Below are 16,545 nucleotides of genomic sequence, written 5' to 3'. Positions count from 1 at the left end.
TTAACCCATCTCACCAACCTTTTCGCCAGGTGGCATAACCCATGTGAAGCCATGTGATTCTCGGTTGACCCGCTGGGGTTTCGCGCCAGACTCTCCCACTTGAATGGACGATGGAGATACATTTCCTACATCGGAGGGTTCCGGTTCGCCCAAGGGTTTGGTGGACGATTCATATACTGTCGGGTCTTGTGGTTTGGTTCATTTTTGCAACACTGGTAAGGCCGAACCCTTACCCAGCTCGGCGGCCCTCCTCTGCAATGCCTGTCGGATTTACTTTGCTGCTACAGGTATTATTCAATCCTTACTGCCATGCCACTGGGTTTATTGTTCAGTTCTCGTATAGATAAATGCATTGCGTTCTAATTTCTTCGAATCATTCGATTGTTTTAACTGTCCATGATTAACTACAATGAAAATGGTAATGTGCAGGTGTCCTCCTCGATGGCCTCTTACCGCCTGCGGAAAGGTTATCCTGGCTCGACGCATACACAGGTGTGCTTCCTCCCTGAGGATAGATGATTTTCCCGTTATTACAAGGGTTTACACATAAGGATTGAATTCGTATCAGTCTCTTGACCAGAGGGTGTCTCATGGCTCTCTCTGTTTATGTCTCAGGTCCTGTATTCGTCCAAACCCTAGATTCGATCTGCAGTCGGCCACTTCATGCCTGAACCTGCATTTTGTTTAATTTACTTGGGTTTAGATAGAAAGTATTCTTGGCTTATAAGCCGCTTGTTCCATGTACATTTGGTCAAGATTTACGGTCCTCGGACCTGGACTAATTTTGGGTCGAAGTTTGTATATTTATCAGATTGTTTCCTGAGCTTTAAAGGTTAATAGAGATTCAGTATTTCGCTGTTTTGAAATACAGATATTTTATACCACTTGATGGTTCTATAGTCCTTCCATATGTGTTGTTTACTGTACTCGTCAGTATAAGCATGCAACTGGATGTTTAACATTTCTATTATTCCTTAATGAAGGCGCTATTCACAGTTTATTCTCTGTCGATCTGTTTCGAAGGCGGACATTGCCTTATGTGCTATCGATTCTGTCCTTGGAATAATATGCCTTCCAGTTAAATGCTCTTTCTCTGCCTAATATTGCATGGCTACCCTATAGGGTTTACTATTCCGTCGGATACAGTATTCTGTTACAGGGTATACTATATGGATATATGTTTTTGAATCTTTATAGAGTTTATTGCACTCGTATGCAACTGGTTCATTAACAGTTCAATATGCGTTTCTCATGTTTGATTCATTACAGTTTTATAAGTAATCTTTGCATTGATACACTATATAGCTTGAGGGTACATGGCCGTTACCACGACTGTGCTTGCCTGGACCGATACCTTACTCGGTCTCTGGCTATTCTGTGTATGGTTTTATGGTGTGTCTAAATTGTGGCGGGATAACCCCAGTAATTGTTTTTCCTTCAAGCTTTTAACTTATAAAGTTATATGTAAACGTCGTGACTGTTGCTCTTTCAGGTTTAAAGTTTTTGTAATATACATGCAACCCTCGACACAGGGGTCTATTATCTCTTTGTATTCACAGCACTGTTGTCTATGTTCATCGCTCTGGAACTTATTTATCATTCTCTACTGTTCTGGTAGTATGCTTTTATTACTGTTTAGCTGAGCTACATTCTGTAGCTGTAAAGTACTGTTTACTCATTTTATCCATATCCGTCTTGTACACTTCGGCTGTCTTCAGGCCGCCTAGGGTTTTGGTACTGTTATATATGAGTTAAATAACTAGAATTGTTTACCGCAGACGATTCTTTAGTTCACAGTCTTAACATCTAGTTTACAGATGTCTATTGAGCTGTATGTGCCATTCTATTTAAAGACAACTACAGTTCCATTTGCATTTAGCTAATGAAGGAAAACACAGATTCAACTGTTCTCTGTATATACACTTTCAGTATTCTGTTTAACATTGTATAATTCTATAAAGGTTCATACCTGGTCAATCTACTACAGGCGTTCTTTCTCCAGAGATTCACCTGCAATCAAACTTGCTCTTATCCTCCCAACCTTGAGATCCACGTCACGATGGATTCTCCCCCCGAGCCGTCTTGCAGGCCTGCAGCCCTCAACAAGACTCATGCACCTCTGTGCTTGGGTTATCTGGTCTTTACCAGACTTAACCCTGTCTTTCCTTTCTCTTTTCTTTCTTTGGAATCTTTTTCCTCCCCTGCCTGTCCCAACAACCCAGGGGTTTTCCCTCCCAGGACTTTTCCTGTGTGAGGGGTAGTTCTTTCAGTTTCATAACTGATTCTTTTCTTTTAATAGAAAATCCTCTACCAAGAGGTTGCCAGCATTTCAAAATATATGTCATCCAATATATTAACTTTCATAATTAAATAATGTCATTCAGTAACAATAAGTAACCACTCCTAATAGTTTCTTACCACAGTAATTATTCTATATTTACAAGTTACCCGGGGTCATCACACATCTTAAACTCAAAATAAGATATTCTTTAAATAGAAAAAAGAAAAATGAATATGCTATGCATGTTTAATTAGTTGTTCATATGACCTAATATAATTTCATGTAAAATAATTAGAAGTAAAAAAGATATGTGAGAACGCTGTTTAAACTTTATACTTTTCAAATATAATTTAACATGTTATTTAAATAAATTATTTGAAAATCTATGTTTACCAACCTATATGAATATCACCTCTTTGTATGTATATATATATATATATATTATGAATAAAATATTTTAATATGCATTTCAAATATAATTTAACATGTTATTTAAATAAATTATTAGAAAATCTATGTTTACCCACTTATATGGATATCACATCTTTATATATATATTATGAATAAAATATTTTAATATGAATTAATATTAATATAATTATATATACTTAAAAATATATATCATTTAACAATATAATTTAAACAATGAAAAATTATATATAATTTAATAATACAATTTAAACAATGAAAAACTAGGCATTGTCTTTTTACTGTAAAATAGATTTGCATTTGAAGAAATTTGATCCCTTTCGACTCATGTTAGGTACGTGCTTAAGATGGATCTATGCTGTTTGAGCCGAGAGGCTCATTCTACAGCCCAGTGTGAATGCTATGTGTAAGTATTTCCCTGCTCAACTTGGAGTTCAAACACGTCCTCTTAAACTAAAAAATAGAAAAGCAATGTCATCCATAATAAAAAAGTAAAGTGAATATGCTAGCATGTTAAATTAGTTGTAGGTACTACCTAATATAATTTTATGTAAAGTAATTAGAAATAAAAAAAATATGTCAGATGTTTAAACCTTATACTTTTAAAAAATATTCTAACTTATTATTTAAATAAATTATTTGAATATCTATGTTAACCAACTTATATGAATATCCACACACACACACATATATCATGAATAAAATATTTTAATTTGAATTAACAATGATGTATACTTAAAAATATATATCATTTCAATAATACAATTTAAATAATGAAAAATTACATAAAAAAATATATCATTTAATAATACAATTTAAACAATGAAAAATTACACATTGTTTTTTTTACTATAAAATAAATTTGCACTTGAAGAAATTCAATCCCTCTGAGCTCATGTTATACTTTGCTTAAGATCGATCTATGCTAGTCAAGCCAAGAGGTTCATTCGACAACTGGATTGAGCCGAGAGGTCCATTCTACAGCGCGGTGTGAATGCCATGTGTAAGTATCTCCGTGCTCAACTTGTAGTTAACACGTGTCCTCTTAAACAAAAAATAAAATATTCTTTAAATATAAAAGCAATGTCAGCTATAATAAAAAAAGAAAAATGAATATACATGCATGTTTAATTAGTTGTCAATATGACCTAATATAATTTCATGTAAAGTAATTAGAAGTAAAAAAAATACGTAGATCTTTAACCCTTATATTTTTCAAAAAGCATTTTAACATGTTACTTAAATAAATTATTTGAAGATCTATGTTAACCAACTTATATGAATATCAACTTTATATATATATATTAAAATATTATGAATATAATATTTTAATATGAATTAATATTGATGTATATTTAAAAATATATATCATTCAACAATACAATTTAAACAATGAACAATTATATATATATATATATATATATATATATATATATATATATATATATATATATCATTCAATAATACAATTTAAACAATGAAAACTTACATATTGTTTTTTCACTATAAAATAAATTTGCACTTGAAGAAATTTGATTCCTCTATAGCCCAATGTGAATGCGATGTGTAAGTATGTCCGTGCTCAACTTGGAGTTAACATGTGTCCTCTTAAACTAAAAATAAAATATTCTCTATATAGAAAAGCAATGTAGCCCATAATAAAAGAGAAAAATGAATATGCTATGCATGTTTAATCAGTTGTCCATATGACCTAATATGATTTCATGTAAAGTAATTAGAAGTAAAAAAAAATATGCGAGTAAGATGTTTAAATCTTATACTTTTCAAAAATATTTTAACATGTTATTTAAATAAATTATTTGAAGATCTATGTTAACCACCTTATATGAATATCAACTTTTATATATATTAAATATTATGAATACAATATTTTTATATGAATTAATATTGATGTATACTTAAAAATATTTCATTCAAAAATACAATTTAAACAATGAAAAATTACATAAAAATATGTATCATTTAATAATATAATTTAAACAATGCAAAATTACACATTGTTTTCTTTTACTGTAAAATAAATTTACATTTAAAGAATTTTGATCCCTCTTAGCTCATGTTAGATACGTGCTTAAGATGGATAGGTGATGTGTAAGTATGTCCATGCTCAACTTGGAAATGACACTTGCCCTCTTAAAATAAAAATAAAATATTCTCTAAATACAAAAGCAATGCTGACTATAATAAAAAAGAAAAAAGAATAAGCTATTGATCTTTAATTAGTTGTCTTTATGACCTAATACAATTTCATATAAAGTAATTAGAAGTAAAAAAACATATGTGAGTATACTTTTCAAACATATTTTAACACTTGATTTAAGTAGATTATTTGAAGATCTATATTAACTAACTTATGTGAATATCAACTTCATATATATCTATATAAAGAAAAAATGTTAAAAGAAAATATTTTAATGTTGCATATAATAAAATATTCAATGTAGGTGATGAATAAAACATTTTAATATTAATTAATATTAACATATACTTAAAACTATATAGCCTTCAAGAATACAATTTATTGTTACATATTGTTTTGTTTACACTCTAAAATAAGTTTGCACTCAAATAAATTTGATCTCTCACCTCATATTATTAAATCTGTGCTTAAAATAAATCTATACTAATTTACTTTAAATTGCATATTAAAAAATATATTTCATATTTAAATATATAACTTTTAAAAAATAAATAAACTCTAAGCCCCTTAAACTACATACACAAATACAATTCCAAACATTATATTTTTATGCTACCAAAAAACCATAATTTCCACATATAAATCAAACAAACTTTTATAATCTACATACACAAATGAAAATTCCAAATATTATATTTTTATGCTACTAAAAAACCATAATTTCCACATATAAATCAAACAAATTTTCAAACTTGGTTGGTTGAATTCTCATTGCTAAGTACCTCCCGAGTTGGGAGGTCGTGGGTCAAATCTCCTACTCAGAGATCACGGGTCAAATCTCCTCCACGTCCTTGAATAAATCCTTTCAAATTGATCTACTAACAACCACCCAATATCCATAAACCACCCTGGAAAAAAATTAAACAAATTTTTATAAATCTTACCCCTACTATTTTAATATTTTATTATTATATATTTTACATTACAAGCAATCTTAATCATTACGACATAAATCAAATAACATTTAAATTTATGAATTGCGTGGGACCCTTAAATAAAACGATAAATAATTTATGAATTAACATTTCTAGATGTGTTTAAAAATAAATTTGGCCTAGGTCCATATTTCTGGCTCGTTTCGACACGCCCAAAACTTTGATATTGCTTCAAACCTTTTTATAAACAAATAAATTAAATCACTTTCTATCCCTTTACGACCAGGAGGATTCTGGATTCTTATTGCTGTCGCAGTGTTAAATTAGATAAATGGAGAGAAGGAATATGATACGCATATCAATGGAATGTAAGGTGACGTATTCCATGAGGAAAATAGTTCATCTCGATTGAATAATGGAGAAACCCAATTAGGTTTAACTTTTTGGATTCGAGGGATAGATCGTCCATGGGGATCTCGAACAGAGAAAAAAGGGGAAGGAAAATGGTATAAACTGCCCTTTCTCTTCCTCTTCTTCCTATAAATGTTGTCATCGTTGACCCATCAATATCACAAGTTCATTCAACTAGATCTCCTTGGTGAGGGCCAGGGGCTGGGCAGGTGTGTTCTGAAGAAGAAATTGGTCAAGAAAGTGGGAAGTGGAAGCAGTGTTGCTGGTAGTGGTGAAAGGAAAAGAAGGATGACATTAGGGACTCCACAGGCATACGGAGATGCTTCTTACTGGGACAACAGATACAGGCAGGACAATGGGCCTTTCGACTGGTACCAACAATACTCAGGCCTTGCCCCACTCTTCCATCTCTACATCCCCAAACGCCATCGCATTCTCATGGTTGGTTGCGGCAATGCAGGTGTGTTTGTGTTTGTTTATACATCGACAGCTACTTTTTAATTTTATTTTGGATAGGTGACGGCTTTTGTTTTCTCTGCGGAGAGCTTTGAACCTCTGCTGTGACATTTATCATGGCTGGGTGGGGTACTTCATAAAATTTAATCTTGAACATCTGCCTTGAAAAACTGGTTCTTCTAACAAGCCATCAGTTTCCTCCTGTACCCACATTTACATTTACTTGCATTTGTATTTGATTTAACCCTACACTGCCCACCTACTTCCCTTTTGGCCACTGTGGCAATGGAAAATACCCCACTAGTTGCTTATCAGTGGTGTTGTGTTCCAATCGATGATGCCCTTCTATTTGCTCGACACTAGAACTTGGTCTGCACATGAATTACCCATATGGGCGTGAGTGAAAACGACTCTTCTTGTGTTACCAACGAGGTAACCAAGATATGTAGGTAAAGTGCATTTTATGCCATGGGATCGGGGACTCAAATGCAGCCTCCACGAGTAGATGTTCTGAACTCTATAGATCAAAATTGCCCTATCTTACAGTAGAAAAACGCTGATATTTTAAGAACATATTTGCTTTCTACCTATTTAAGTTGGTTTCTTGGCAACATAAAGCATGTCTCTCCATACATATAAGCCAAGGGGTTTCAGGATAAATCATAGTCCATATGAAGAGAGATGCCTCACGTTATCTACAGTCAAATTCAATGTTTGTTGTTTGGACTCAAATAAAGATAAGTGTAGGAGCTAAACAAATGTGATTAGGTTTATTGTCACACTCTCTCTCTCTCTCTAGAAAACTAGCTAGAGTAGAGAACTAATGCGGCTCTCTACTTCTCAAACATGATTTCATTTAGATAGGCATGCAATCACTGCCTTTTATCTCAACTGTCTTTTTCCCGTTATTCTGGAAATTCATCAACTGCTGCAACAGCTTTTACTTTCATTGATCTTGAAGCTGTTTTCTTTGAATCTGCATATGTTTCATCGATAGCGTTTTTAGACATTTCTGATTTGACTCAATATTATATTTTTTCTGATTTCACACATAATTGCTAGCTGTGTCTGTGAAGGTTAAGCTTAACTAATCTTGATTAGGTTCTACTGAAATTTGGACATGGTTGAACTAACTCTTGACATGTTGTCCACACTTGAAGTACCTCTTGATATACTCATTGTAATTTATTTGTAGTCGCTGTAAAATATGCTGCTGAAATGGCATCAAATTTGCTGAAATGCTTGCAATACACTCTGGATTGATTACTTGTTCAATGTTCATTGACATTCTAGGGAAAAAGGATGAAACACCCTAAAGTATTGAATTTATTATTAAGGATGAAACACTGAAGTATGAAAGTTGTTATATATAAAGTCTCATGTTTTTCCAAAGAAATTCAGGATAGAGACAGAGGAAGATATCCTTTTCAAATGTCTTGTCTATTATGAGATTCAGGGTGGTTTCGGTATCTATATAGAGATTTTGGAGGGACTCCAGCTACCTTCTTCCACTATCCATATGAGAGGTATTTGGCTCTATTTTTCCCCTTTTTCCTGGGAAAAACCTCTTAGGGACTTCTGATTGTTTTGAGTATGGTACCTACGGTAAACCCTAGATTCTTCAAGGCAAGGTCAACAACTCACCAAGAGATTATATGTAGCTCATCTCACAAAGTGGGATTTGAACTTGGGTGGAGAGGGTAACAACTTTTCTGCACAGCCACTTGAGCTACACCCAGTTGTTAGATATTTGGCTCTATATTTGTGGGAGGCTATTACTTTTAGATGGTGGACCTTGCAGGGTCTTTTCAATGTACAAGATTGATCACCTCCTCCTTCCAATCTATCTCAAATAGTTAAGGCATCAAGCCTGGTAGATATTACAATCATAGGCTCAACAAGTGGTAGATTCATGAGGCAATGCTCCTTGTGCAAGTAACTGCTCCTTGTCCTTGTTGTAGAGGGATAACTGCCATTCTTCATCCCCCAACCCAGATCTTGTGGACATTTGCACAACTCTAGTTTTCTTTCTTCCTCAAGAGTCTCATTGGCATTGGGTGTTAGGAGAGCTACAACAAGGAGTTCTTGACACTCCCAAAATAGCACAACTAGAACCTCTTAATTTGGTTACTCCTTGGAAGACATTGTCAGTGTTACAATTGGTATTTTCCTGGTGGTTGATAGAGGATTCTTGATGCTCCCCAGAATAGCACAATTGAGTGTTTTTAGTTTGGTGACTCCTCAAAGGACATTATTAGGCTTGGCATTGTCACATTCACAATGGTTGATTGCATTGGCATTTTCACAATGGGTGATAGGATTGACATTTGCACAGTGGTTCTTAAATATGCTGTTGCTGTCTTGACTCTATCTGCTTCTCTTACTCTGGGGTTTTCTGCTTATAGAGTTTCGATATCTTCTACATTTTCTAGGGTTTCCCCTCTTGGGTTCACCCCTTGTCAGGTTTTGACTTTGGTCTTTATTTCTTTGTCTCTTTATTTTGGAGATGCTCTAGACACTTTCCTCACTGCATATGTTCAGTCTCATTAACCTGCTTTGGTTACTCTTGGACATTACTCAGAGTTGCTCATTTTGTGTAGGCCCTTGGGCCTTAAGCTTGACTTTTATTAGATGGTCTAGCTTTTGTGGTAGTTTATGATTGCTATCATTGTGTCCTCCATTGTAGGTTTTATTTGGATGATTTAGATTTGAAGGCTTTTATGTAGAGTGTGGAAGGATGGTGCAAGATGATTGTTTCTATATCTTCTACATTGTCTAGGGCTTACCCTTATTAGGTTTCGACATTGATCTTTATTTTGGAGATGCTCTAGAGTCTAGACACTCCCTCACTTCATACTTTCAGTCTCATTGACCTATTTTATTCACTCGTGGGCATTACTTAGAGTGCTTATTTTGTGTAGGTCCGAGGGCCTTTAACATAGGGGAAGTTGGACTTCTATTGCATGCTCTAGCTCTGTGTTAGTTTTATGATTGCCGTCATTGTCTCCTCCATTATTGGTCCTGTTTGGTTTTGATGTAGAGTGTAGAAGGATAGTGTGGAGATGATTGTGCATTTATTAATTTATTCAGTTTGTCTGTTTTCTTTGCAGAATGTTTTTAAATTTATTTTGCATTCTTACTTTCAGCAACATGTTATACATCTGTCTTGTTTCTAAGTGAAAAATAGGCCATTTTGGCTGAGATATGAATAGCCAGATCTGATATGAAGGTAGAAACTCCAGCTAGATTGAAAGAAGTACTTGCATCGTTAAAAGTAGCATTACAATGATGATTTCATAAGAGGGAAATGTTAGTTAATCTGATCACATCTGACAAAATCCCTTCCTATTTAGTGAAGCAACAATGAGAAGACTGTGTAGTAACCTAGTCCCAAAACGTGTTTGGCAACCATGTAGTTAGTTCCATAAGATATGCTTAACTGATTCTGACTAGTTGAAATCTACACAACATCCATCTATAAAACTCGATACTGACATGAAATGGGGAATTAGTTTTGGTTTCTGAAATAGGTGAGTTTCAGAAATAACATTTTCATAATTGAATGACACAGGGAAACAGCATTAACTGTTTAAAAACAAATAAAAATAAAAAACAAAAAAACTTCAAAATATAATTTAGAACCCAAAAAACTCCAGTTTTTGAATTTCAGGGTTATTTCTGGTGTTTCTGGACAGGCTAACATCTTGGTAATGGAAAGTTTTGGAAGTGCCCTAGAAATGTTTCCAGGGTGATTTGTTCCTGCTTTTGTTGCAGAAATGCTTCTGGATAGGAAACTAGGAATGGCAGAGCAGGGGTTTCCTGTGACTTTGGATGAAGTTGATACTTGATTGCTAAACTGTTATGAAGAATCAAACATTTGAGAACCCACGTATTAAAAGAAGAATTTGTCTGCCAAATACTTTGCCGCCTCGTAATACATCATAATTCATGATCATAGACATTCTATTTCATATGGAAGTGATCTGCTATTAGTTGTACAAAAAGTTGTTTGAAGTTAGTTGACATAGTGCAACGAAGACAGGACAATCCACTGCTTAAAAGTTGTTGGTAGAATTTAAGATGTCACTTAGACAGCTGCTTACCTTAACCCTTGTCCCACAAATAACTCCATGCATGGAAACCTTTCCTTGTCAACCATTTCCTTCAAACACTGCAAGTAACCCCAATTGCCCTCATTTTGTCAAAAAACTCCAGATTGAATGTTCAACCAAGTATCAGCCTCGATGGTGTCCAAGTAGTCTCAATGCAATTATTTTAGACCAATTGCTATCCTTGCCATATCCTCTTAAGAGCACATGAAACAGAGATCTTGAAAACATAAGTTGTACCCAGTGTTATCGGAACCGAACCGGTTCCGGCAAAACTGGCCGGTCCGATCAGTTTGGAGGCAAAACCGGTCCGAACCGGCCCTCCGAACTGGAAATGAGCGGTACGGTACCGAACCGATCGGTTTCACTGAACCGGCCGGTTCAAGACCGGCTTTGTGCAAAAAAAGATTGCCTTTTTTATTTATTTTTATTTTTAGTTAGTTGGCACACTTCTTACTCTCCCCTAGGCTAGCCTAATATTCAAGCCTATGGCCCTCAGCCTAATAATCAAGCCTATGGCCCTAGTATTGCTATGCAATTCATGGTAATGTTAAATTCTTAAAGTAAAAGGATGAAAATGAAAATTGACATTTTCCTTAAATTTTCATTTTCATCCTTTTAGGTAAATTTTTAACATTGACATGAAATGACTCAGGATGTTTGAGAGTGGTTCCAACCTCATTGGATTTCATATGGAGAAAGTAGAATTTTAGGTTTCACTCAAAATCCAGCACAGACTTAACAGTTTTTCAGGATTTCAGGATTGGGGGGATTGCAACGCTTCCATTGGATTTTGTGATGTACGAGGGTATGGAGGTAATTTTTAATAAAGAGCACCAAGCCCTATATGTACTTGATCATAGTGGCATTGGTTGTCGAGCTCCTCTACCATGACTGCTAAAAATGTACCCATCACTCAAACAAAATCTTGACATGACATGCTACATTTTTTCTATCTTATTTTAATGCCTAAATGGTTATATTTATGGTGAAGACCCCAATATAGGCAATGATCTTGATGATATGTAGGCATTTGTTGTAGCATGATTTTTTTTGGATGCTAGAGGCCATCTAGAGCCTATTTGTTGATGTGTTTTCGGTTCCAAGATGGATTGCACTCGATGCTATTTTGGTTATGTGCACCTTTACATGCTATGTAAATGAAAATTTTGCATATTTGTATATAAATGGTTTGGATTCATATGGATGCACATGAATATATATGTTTTTCTTTAAAATATGAATATTTTATGTGTTTTTGGTAAACCGTTTTTTTCTTTTTTCTTAACCGTTTTTTTCTTTTTTCTTTTCCGGTTCCGACTAGTTCCCGGTCCACAAGGTTTTTCGGTTCAATCGCCGGTTCGGTTCTGATAACATTGGTTGTACCAACAATATCACAGAGATCAAAAGGGTCGTTGTTACTTGTTACATATGTAGCATTCCAAACTCAGTGTAGTGCAATGATTTGCTAGGGAGCGTTACCATTCACTGCCTTATCAACGCCTTGACAACCCATTTGGCATTTAACACAACCCCTTAAGCATTGATACTTTTCAAAACAAGACCTCAATCCTTTCTGCGCAAAGCACATAGATCCCACAAAATCAATGACGTGGGGTTCTCTCATTGCTTACTCCAAATAAAAGGAGCATATCTAGCTGCTGGTGTCCAAAATAGAAGGAAAGAGACAACAAGAGCTGAAAACATGACTTGCAGCTAGGATTCTGTTATTATGGTGATCCAGCCTGCAAGATGAATAACTATAGCAACCCACTGTCGAAGCTTGCTTTCAAATTGCAAAAATCCAATCCCAAAGGGTTTTGATAGTCTCTCTCTCTGGCCTTGAAACTAGTCTTGTCAGAGGGGAAAAATCATCATAATCACAACCATTGCAGCACTTTTCTTTAAAAGTTGCAATCCAAACCTGTGACAGGCTTTTCAGTTGCTACACTAGTGTTCTGCATATCATAAAACACAAGAAATTTACATATACAAAAGACAGCCAAGTTTTTAGCAATCAGTGCTTCATTATAGACTTAAAAATGAGGTTGAACCTCTCTTAAAATGCAATAGACAGTTCTTTTGGAAGACAACAAAGTTACTCCAGTTAGAGTTTGGTCTTGGAAGCCCAGTTTTCAAGAGACTTAAATTGAAAAAGCAAGAAATGGTATAAAATTGCTACAAAGAATCGCTTTTATCTCTCTTGTTTTATAATCATAGTATTTTGTTATGATTTTTATTTTAGTTTTAATGAAGTGTTATTTTTCTAACAGCATCCACATATTGATTTTCTTTGTCTTTTTATGAGTTTCTGTTGGATGCACATGACATTTGTTCTCACTATGGATGTACTCGAAGGGTAATTTATATTATGAGCCTTGTGGAGTTTCTTCAATTTTGTTTGTTTCCAAAGCTAACTTTGTTTTTAGTACGCTATATATTTGTCTTCATTCATTTTTGGGTTGCTCGAAGCAGTGCTTTCAGAAGATATGGTTAATGATGGTTACCAAGAAATTGTCAACGTTGATATATCGTCTGTGGTTATTGAAGCTATGCAGAAAAAGTATCAGGATTATCCCCAGTTAAGATGTATCCTGCATTTGAGATCATAAACTGGGAAGGAAGGTCATTGTTAAATTTTTTGATTGTCAATCATGTCAAATCCATTTTCATTTTTATTAGAAGTGATATTTTGAAAATATGCAAATGCATATTCTATATATAAGTTTGTAGTTTGTCGCTACACTTGTATTTTCTAACCAGACACAGATGAGAAAATGGATGTTCGAGATATGTCGGCCTTTGAAAATAGTTCCTTTGACAGTGTGGTTGACAAAGGTATTGAGATTCTGAGCCTATTGCTAGAGCTTTTCTTATCTTATTGTTTCAAACTCGAATGCAGAATTCTTTCAGTGGATAGTTGGAATTTGGAATCAAAATGACAATATGATGCTAAATAATATTTATGTATTGATATTTTAAAGTAGTGTTTATGCATTTCTCTAATGAAACTGTGTAATAGAGAACTGAGGAATTTGGATTCCAAATCTAGATTGTGACTCCAAATTGTTTGTTTATGTGGCTGTGTTTTTCACTGGCATGTCCGTGGATCCTGTTAACCAGGAATGTTGGATTCCCTTATGGTAAATATTTTACTCCAGCCTGTGAAGGTTTTGGTAATAAATTGATAATAGGTAAAATTTTGCTGAAAGATCTGATTTTCTAAGAGATTTAAGTATTTATAATTGCCTTTTGCAGTGTGGACCTAATGCACAGCAAAATGTTGGTAAAATGCTCGAGGAGGTTCGCAGGTATGTATGGTGTAGAATAAATCAACTATTCGTTATCTAGAAAAGATGGATAATAATTGAAGCCCTCATATGTTTCTTCTGAATTAGTATATTACTAACTACATATATTTATTCATACAGGGTCTTGAAGCCAAGAGGTGTATATATTCTGGTAACTTGTGCTCTTCAAATGTTTTATGAGCATTTCTTGTTTGATATATTTTCTTGAAAATTAAGCTTGCTTAGTTACCTCTTTATTGCCATTTCGCAGATTACTTATGGCGGCCCTCATGTCCGAATGCCTCATTTGAAAACTGCAGAATCTTGGACAATAACTCTTCATGTTGTAGGTTTGTCAAATCAAAAAATCTCTAGGATTGTTTATCCTTGTTTTAGTAAACATTCCAACATTTGATGTCTGATAGTACATGATTATAATTTATGACAGGGTCTAATTGTTGCTTGGAGTTCCTTCTGATATTGCATTTCTATCTCGAACACTTGATATAGTTTTAACTAAATTGGAAATTTTCTCAGTAATCCTTGTAAGCAATTTGAGTTGGAAATGTAACAGATGGTTTGATTGACAATCTAAAGAGTTAAGTCTCATAAAATAATAGGGAAAATAACTACGAGCGACTTTTTCTTTGGCTGTCATGAAGTATTGGAAAAATAATTTTTGCCCAAGATAAATTGTGAATTGAAATCTGTTGAGCACAATTATGAAAATAATGGATGTTCTATATCTCCATTCTCTTGTGAGGGTGACTGTGCACAACAATGCATGTTGGAACTGAGGACTACCAATCTTCCAACTAATCCCTCCCTTAGGCATTTAAGGGAGGGAAGATTTGTTCATTTATCTAGGTAGGGAAGATAGGGTAAAGATGATAGAATCCCCAATGTTTCACAAGGAGAGAATATGATGGAAGCAAACTGAATTTGGTTTGACAGAGGAATTACAAATGAAATTCTCAAGGTCAACACAATAAATTACATTTGTTCAATTTTCATAAGAATTAAGAGCTGTAGTATATAGAAGGAGATCATCATAACTTTGGATGAGCTAGGATGATCTATCGGTGCAAGTTTAGTGAAAATGTACCCTCCATTTTCGAATTAACTCTTGAAGAAAAGCAAGATGTTTGCGTGCATCTACCAGCAGTGACATTGTTTGGAAAGTTTAGTGGATTAATGCTACCAACTTGGGTCTTTGAAAATTGTGTTGCAGTAGTGTCAAAGTACAATAGCTGAAGTGGTAGCTAGTGGGTTTAATTCCCCCTCCACCCAAGTTCTATTCTTTGGAGACATGTTAGCAAATTCGAACAAAATTAAAATTGTGACGAGTAATTCTTATAAGCCTGAATGGGCAGGAAAATTTGAATATCTTGATGTTGAGGTGTGTTAAACATACACAAAATTGATAAACAGATTTAGATAAACATGGAATGCATTTTATTGAAAAGAATGTACATATAAATACATTGTCCTGGCCCTTGGTTTCATATTCCGATAGCTGGTGGAATTCTTACATTTCATCCCTTACGGATTAGGTGTCCAACATGGTATCAGAGCAGGCGAATGCTTGCCCTGCTGAAGTTTGAGCCACTAGTTTTATGGCACTCCTCTGCATGCCTATCCACGGTTTGATATTTTTTGAACATGTGCATTTCTTCAAACTTGTGACTTTTCCTACCATTTTGGCCCTAATTTTTTGCCTTGTTCTCCACACTTTTCAGAACCTCTGCTTGAGCAGTAGTAACATCTCCGTCCCTTGGTCTCTCAAATGTGCAATATCATAGTGGTTTCGTGGTTCACATATTCTGAATACCCATCTACGCACTATCCTAACATGCAATGTTGCTGGTCTGTCCTCTCCTTAGTGCCTGCTTGTTAGCTTACCAAACATTCGAGAAACATTTACAAGTCTAGCTGAGAAACCATATAATGAATGTCTCAATAGTTCATTGAGCTATCTTTTTAGCAAAAGCTTTGCTTGGAAATCTCCCATTATAGACATTTGACCCTTTTTCGTCCTCTAAATCCTTGAATTCCACCGAAAAACCACTTTTCTTTAGAGGAGCGATAATTATCTCCAAACAAAACAGAGGAGAAATTGCTAAAATGGTATAGGGATTGGAGTGTCAATATGCAAAATCCTCTTCGAATTGGCGACTTCTAGGCCGTGTACATGGACAGCTAAGAGAGTAACAGGGAACAATGGCGACCACACCTTGGTTACATTGAAAACCCGTGTACCTTAAAGTACCACTTTCCATAATCTTCTCAATGCTTGTGCGATTAATTGAACCTACTACGTCCTCTCAAGGTGTCACACAAACAACCATCAAGTCAGCCTTGAAGGAAGGGATTTAATCATCCAACATTTGGGATGCTGGAGAAACCCACAGAACATCGTTCTTTGATGGTGCCATATTATGATTGTTGCAGTGTTTGGGTTTAAACAACCATC

At 34.7% G+C, this 16,545-nt stretch overlaps 1 protein-coding gene across 3 annotated transcripts in view; it reads left to right on the top strand.

Moving 5' to 3' along the window:
• The first annotated feature begins 6,067 nt into the window (after nucleotides 1–6,067).
• Nucleotides 6,068–16,545, top strand: part of LOC149251508 (S-adenosyl-L-methionine-dependent methyltransferases superfamily protein) — an 87,712-nt gene continuing 77,234 nt past the window's right edge. Inside the window, exons 1-7 of one of the 3 annotated variants that reach the window (XM_089459473.1) lie at nucleotides 6,069–6,677; nucleotides 13,333–13,371; nucleotides 13,552–13,620; nucleotides 13,906–13,925; nucleotides 14,041–14,093; nucleotides 14,214–14,244; nucleotides 14,344–14,422. In XM_089459473.1, coding sequence (XP_089315599.1) covers nucleotides 6,350–6,677; nucleotides 13,333–13,371; nucleotides 13,552–13,620; nucleotides 13,906–13,925; nucleotides 14,041–14,093; nucleotides 14,214–14,244; nucleotides 14,344–14,422 — 619 coding nt within the window. In that variant the 5' untranslated portion in view covers nucleotides 6,069–6,349. Of the gene's footprint in view, nucleotides 6,678–13,257; nucleotides 13,372–13,545; nucleotides 13,621–13,905; nucleotides 13,926–14,040; nucleotides 14,094–14,213; nucleotides 14,245–14,343; nucleotides 14,423–16,545 lie in introns of all 3 variants that reach the window. The other 2 variants (XM_089459472.1, XM_089459474.1) reach the window with 2 other exon arrangements.

The sequence above is a fragment of the Pinus tabuliformis genome, chromosome 7, assembly GCF_031772625.1.
Source record: "Pinus tabuliformis cultivar Carrire ecotype Pingquan chromosome 7, CPIR1, whole genome shotgun sequence".
NCBI lineage: Eukaryota > Viridiplantae > Streptophyta > Pinopsida > Pinales > Pinaceae > Pinus > Pinus tabuliformis.
Note: the sequence above shows the minus strand (reverse complement) of the source record. Positions and strands in the feature narration are given on the sequence as shown.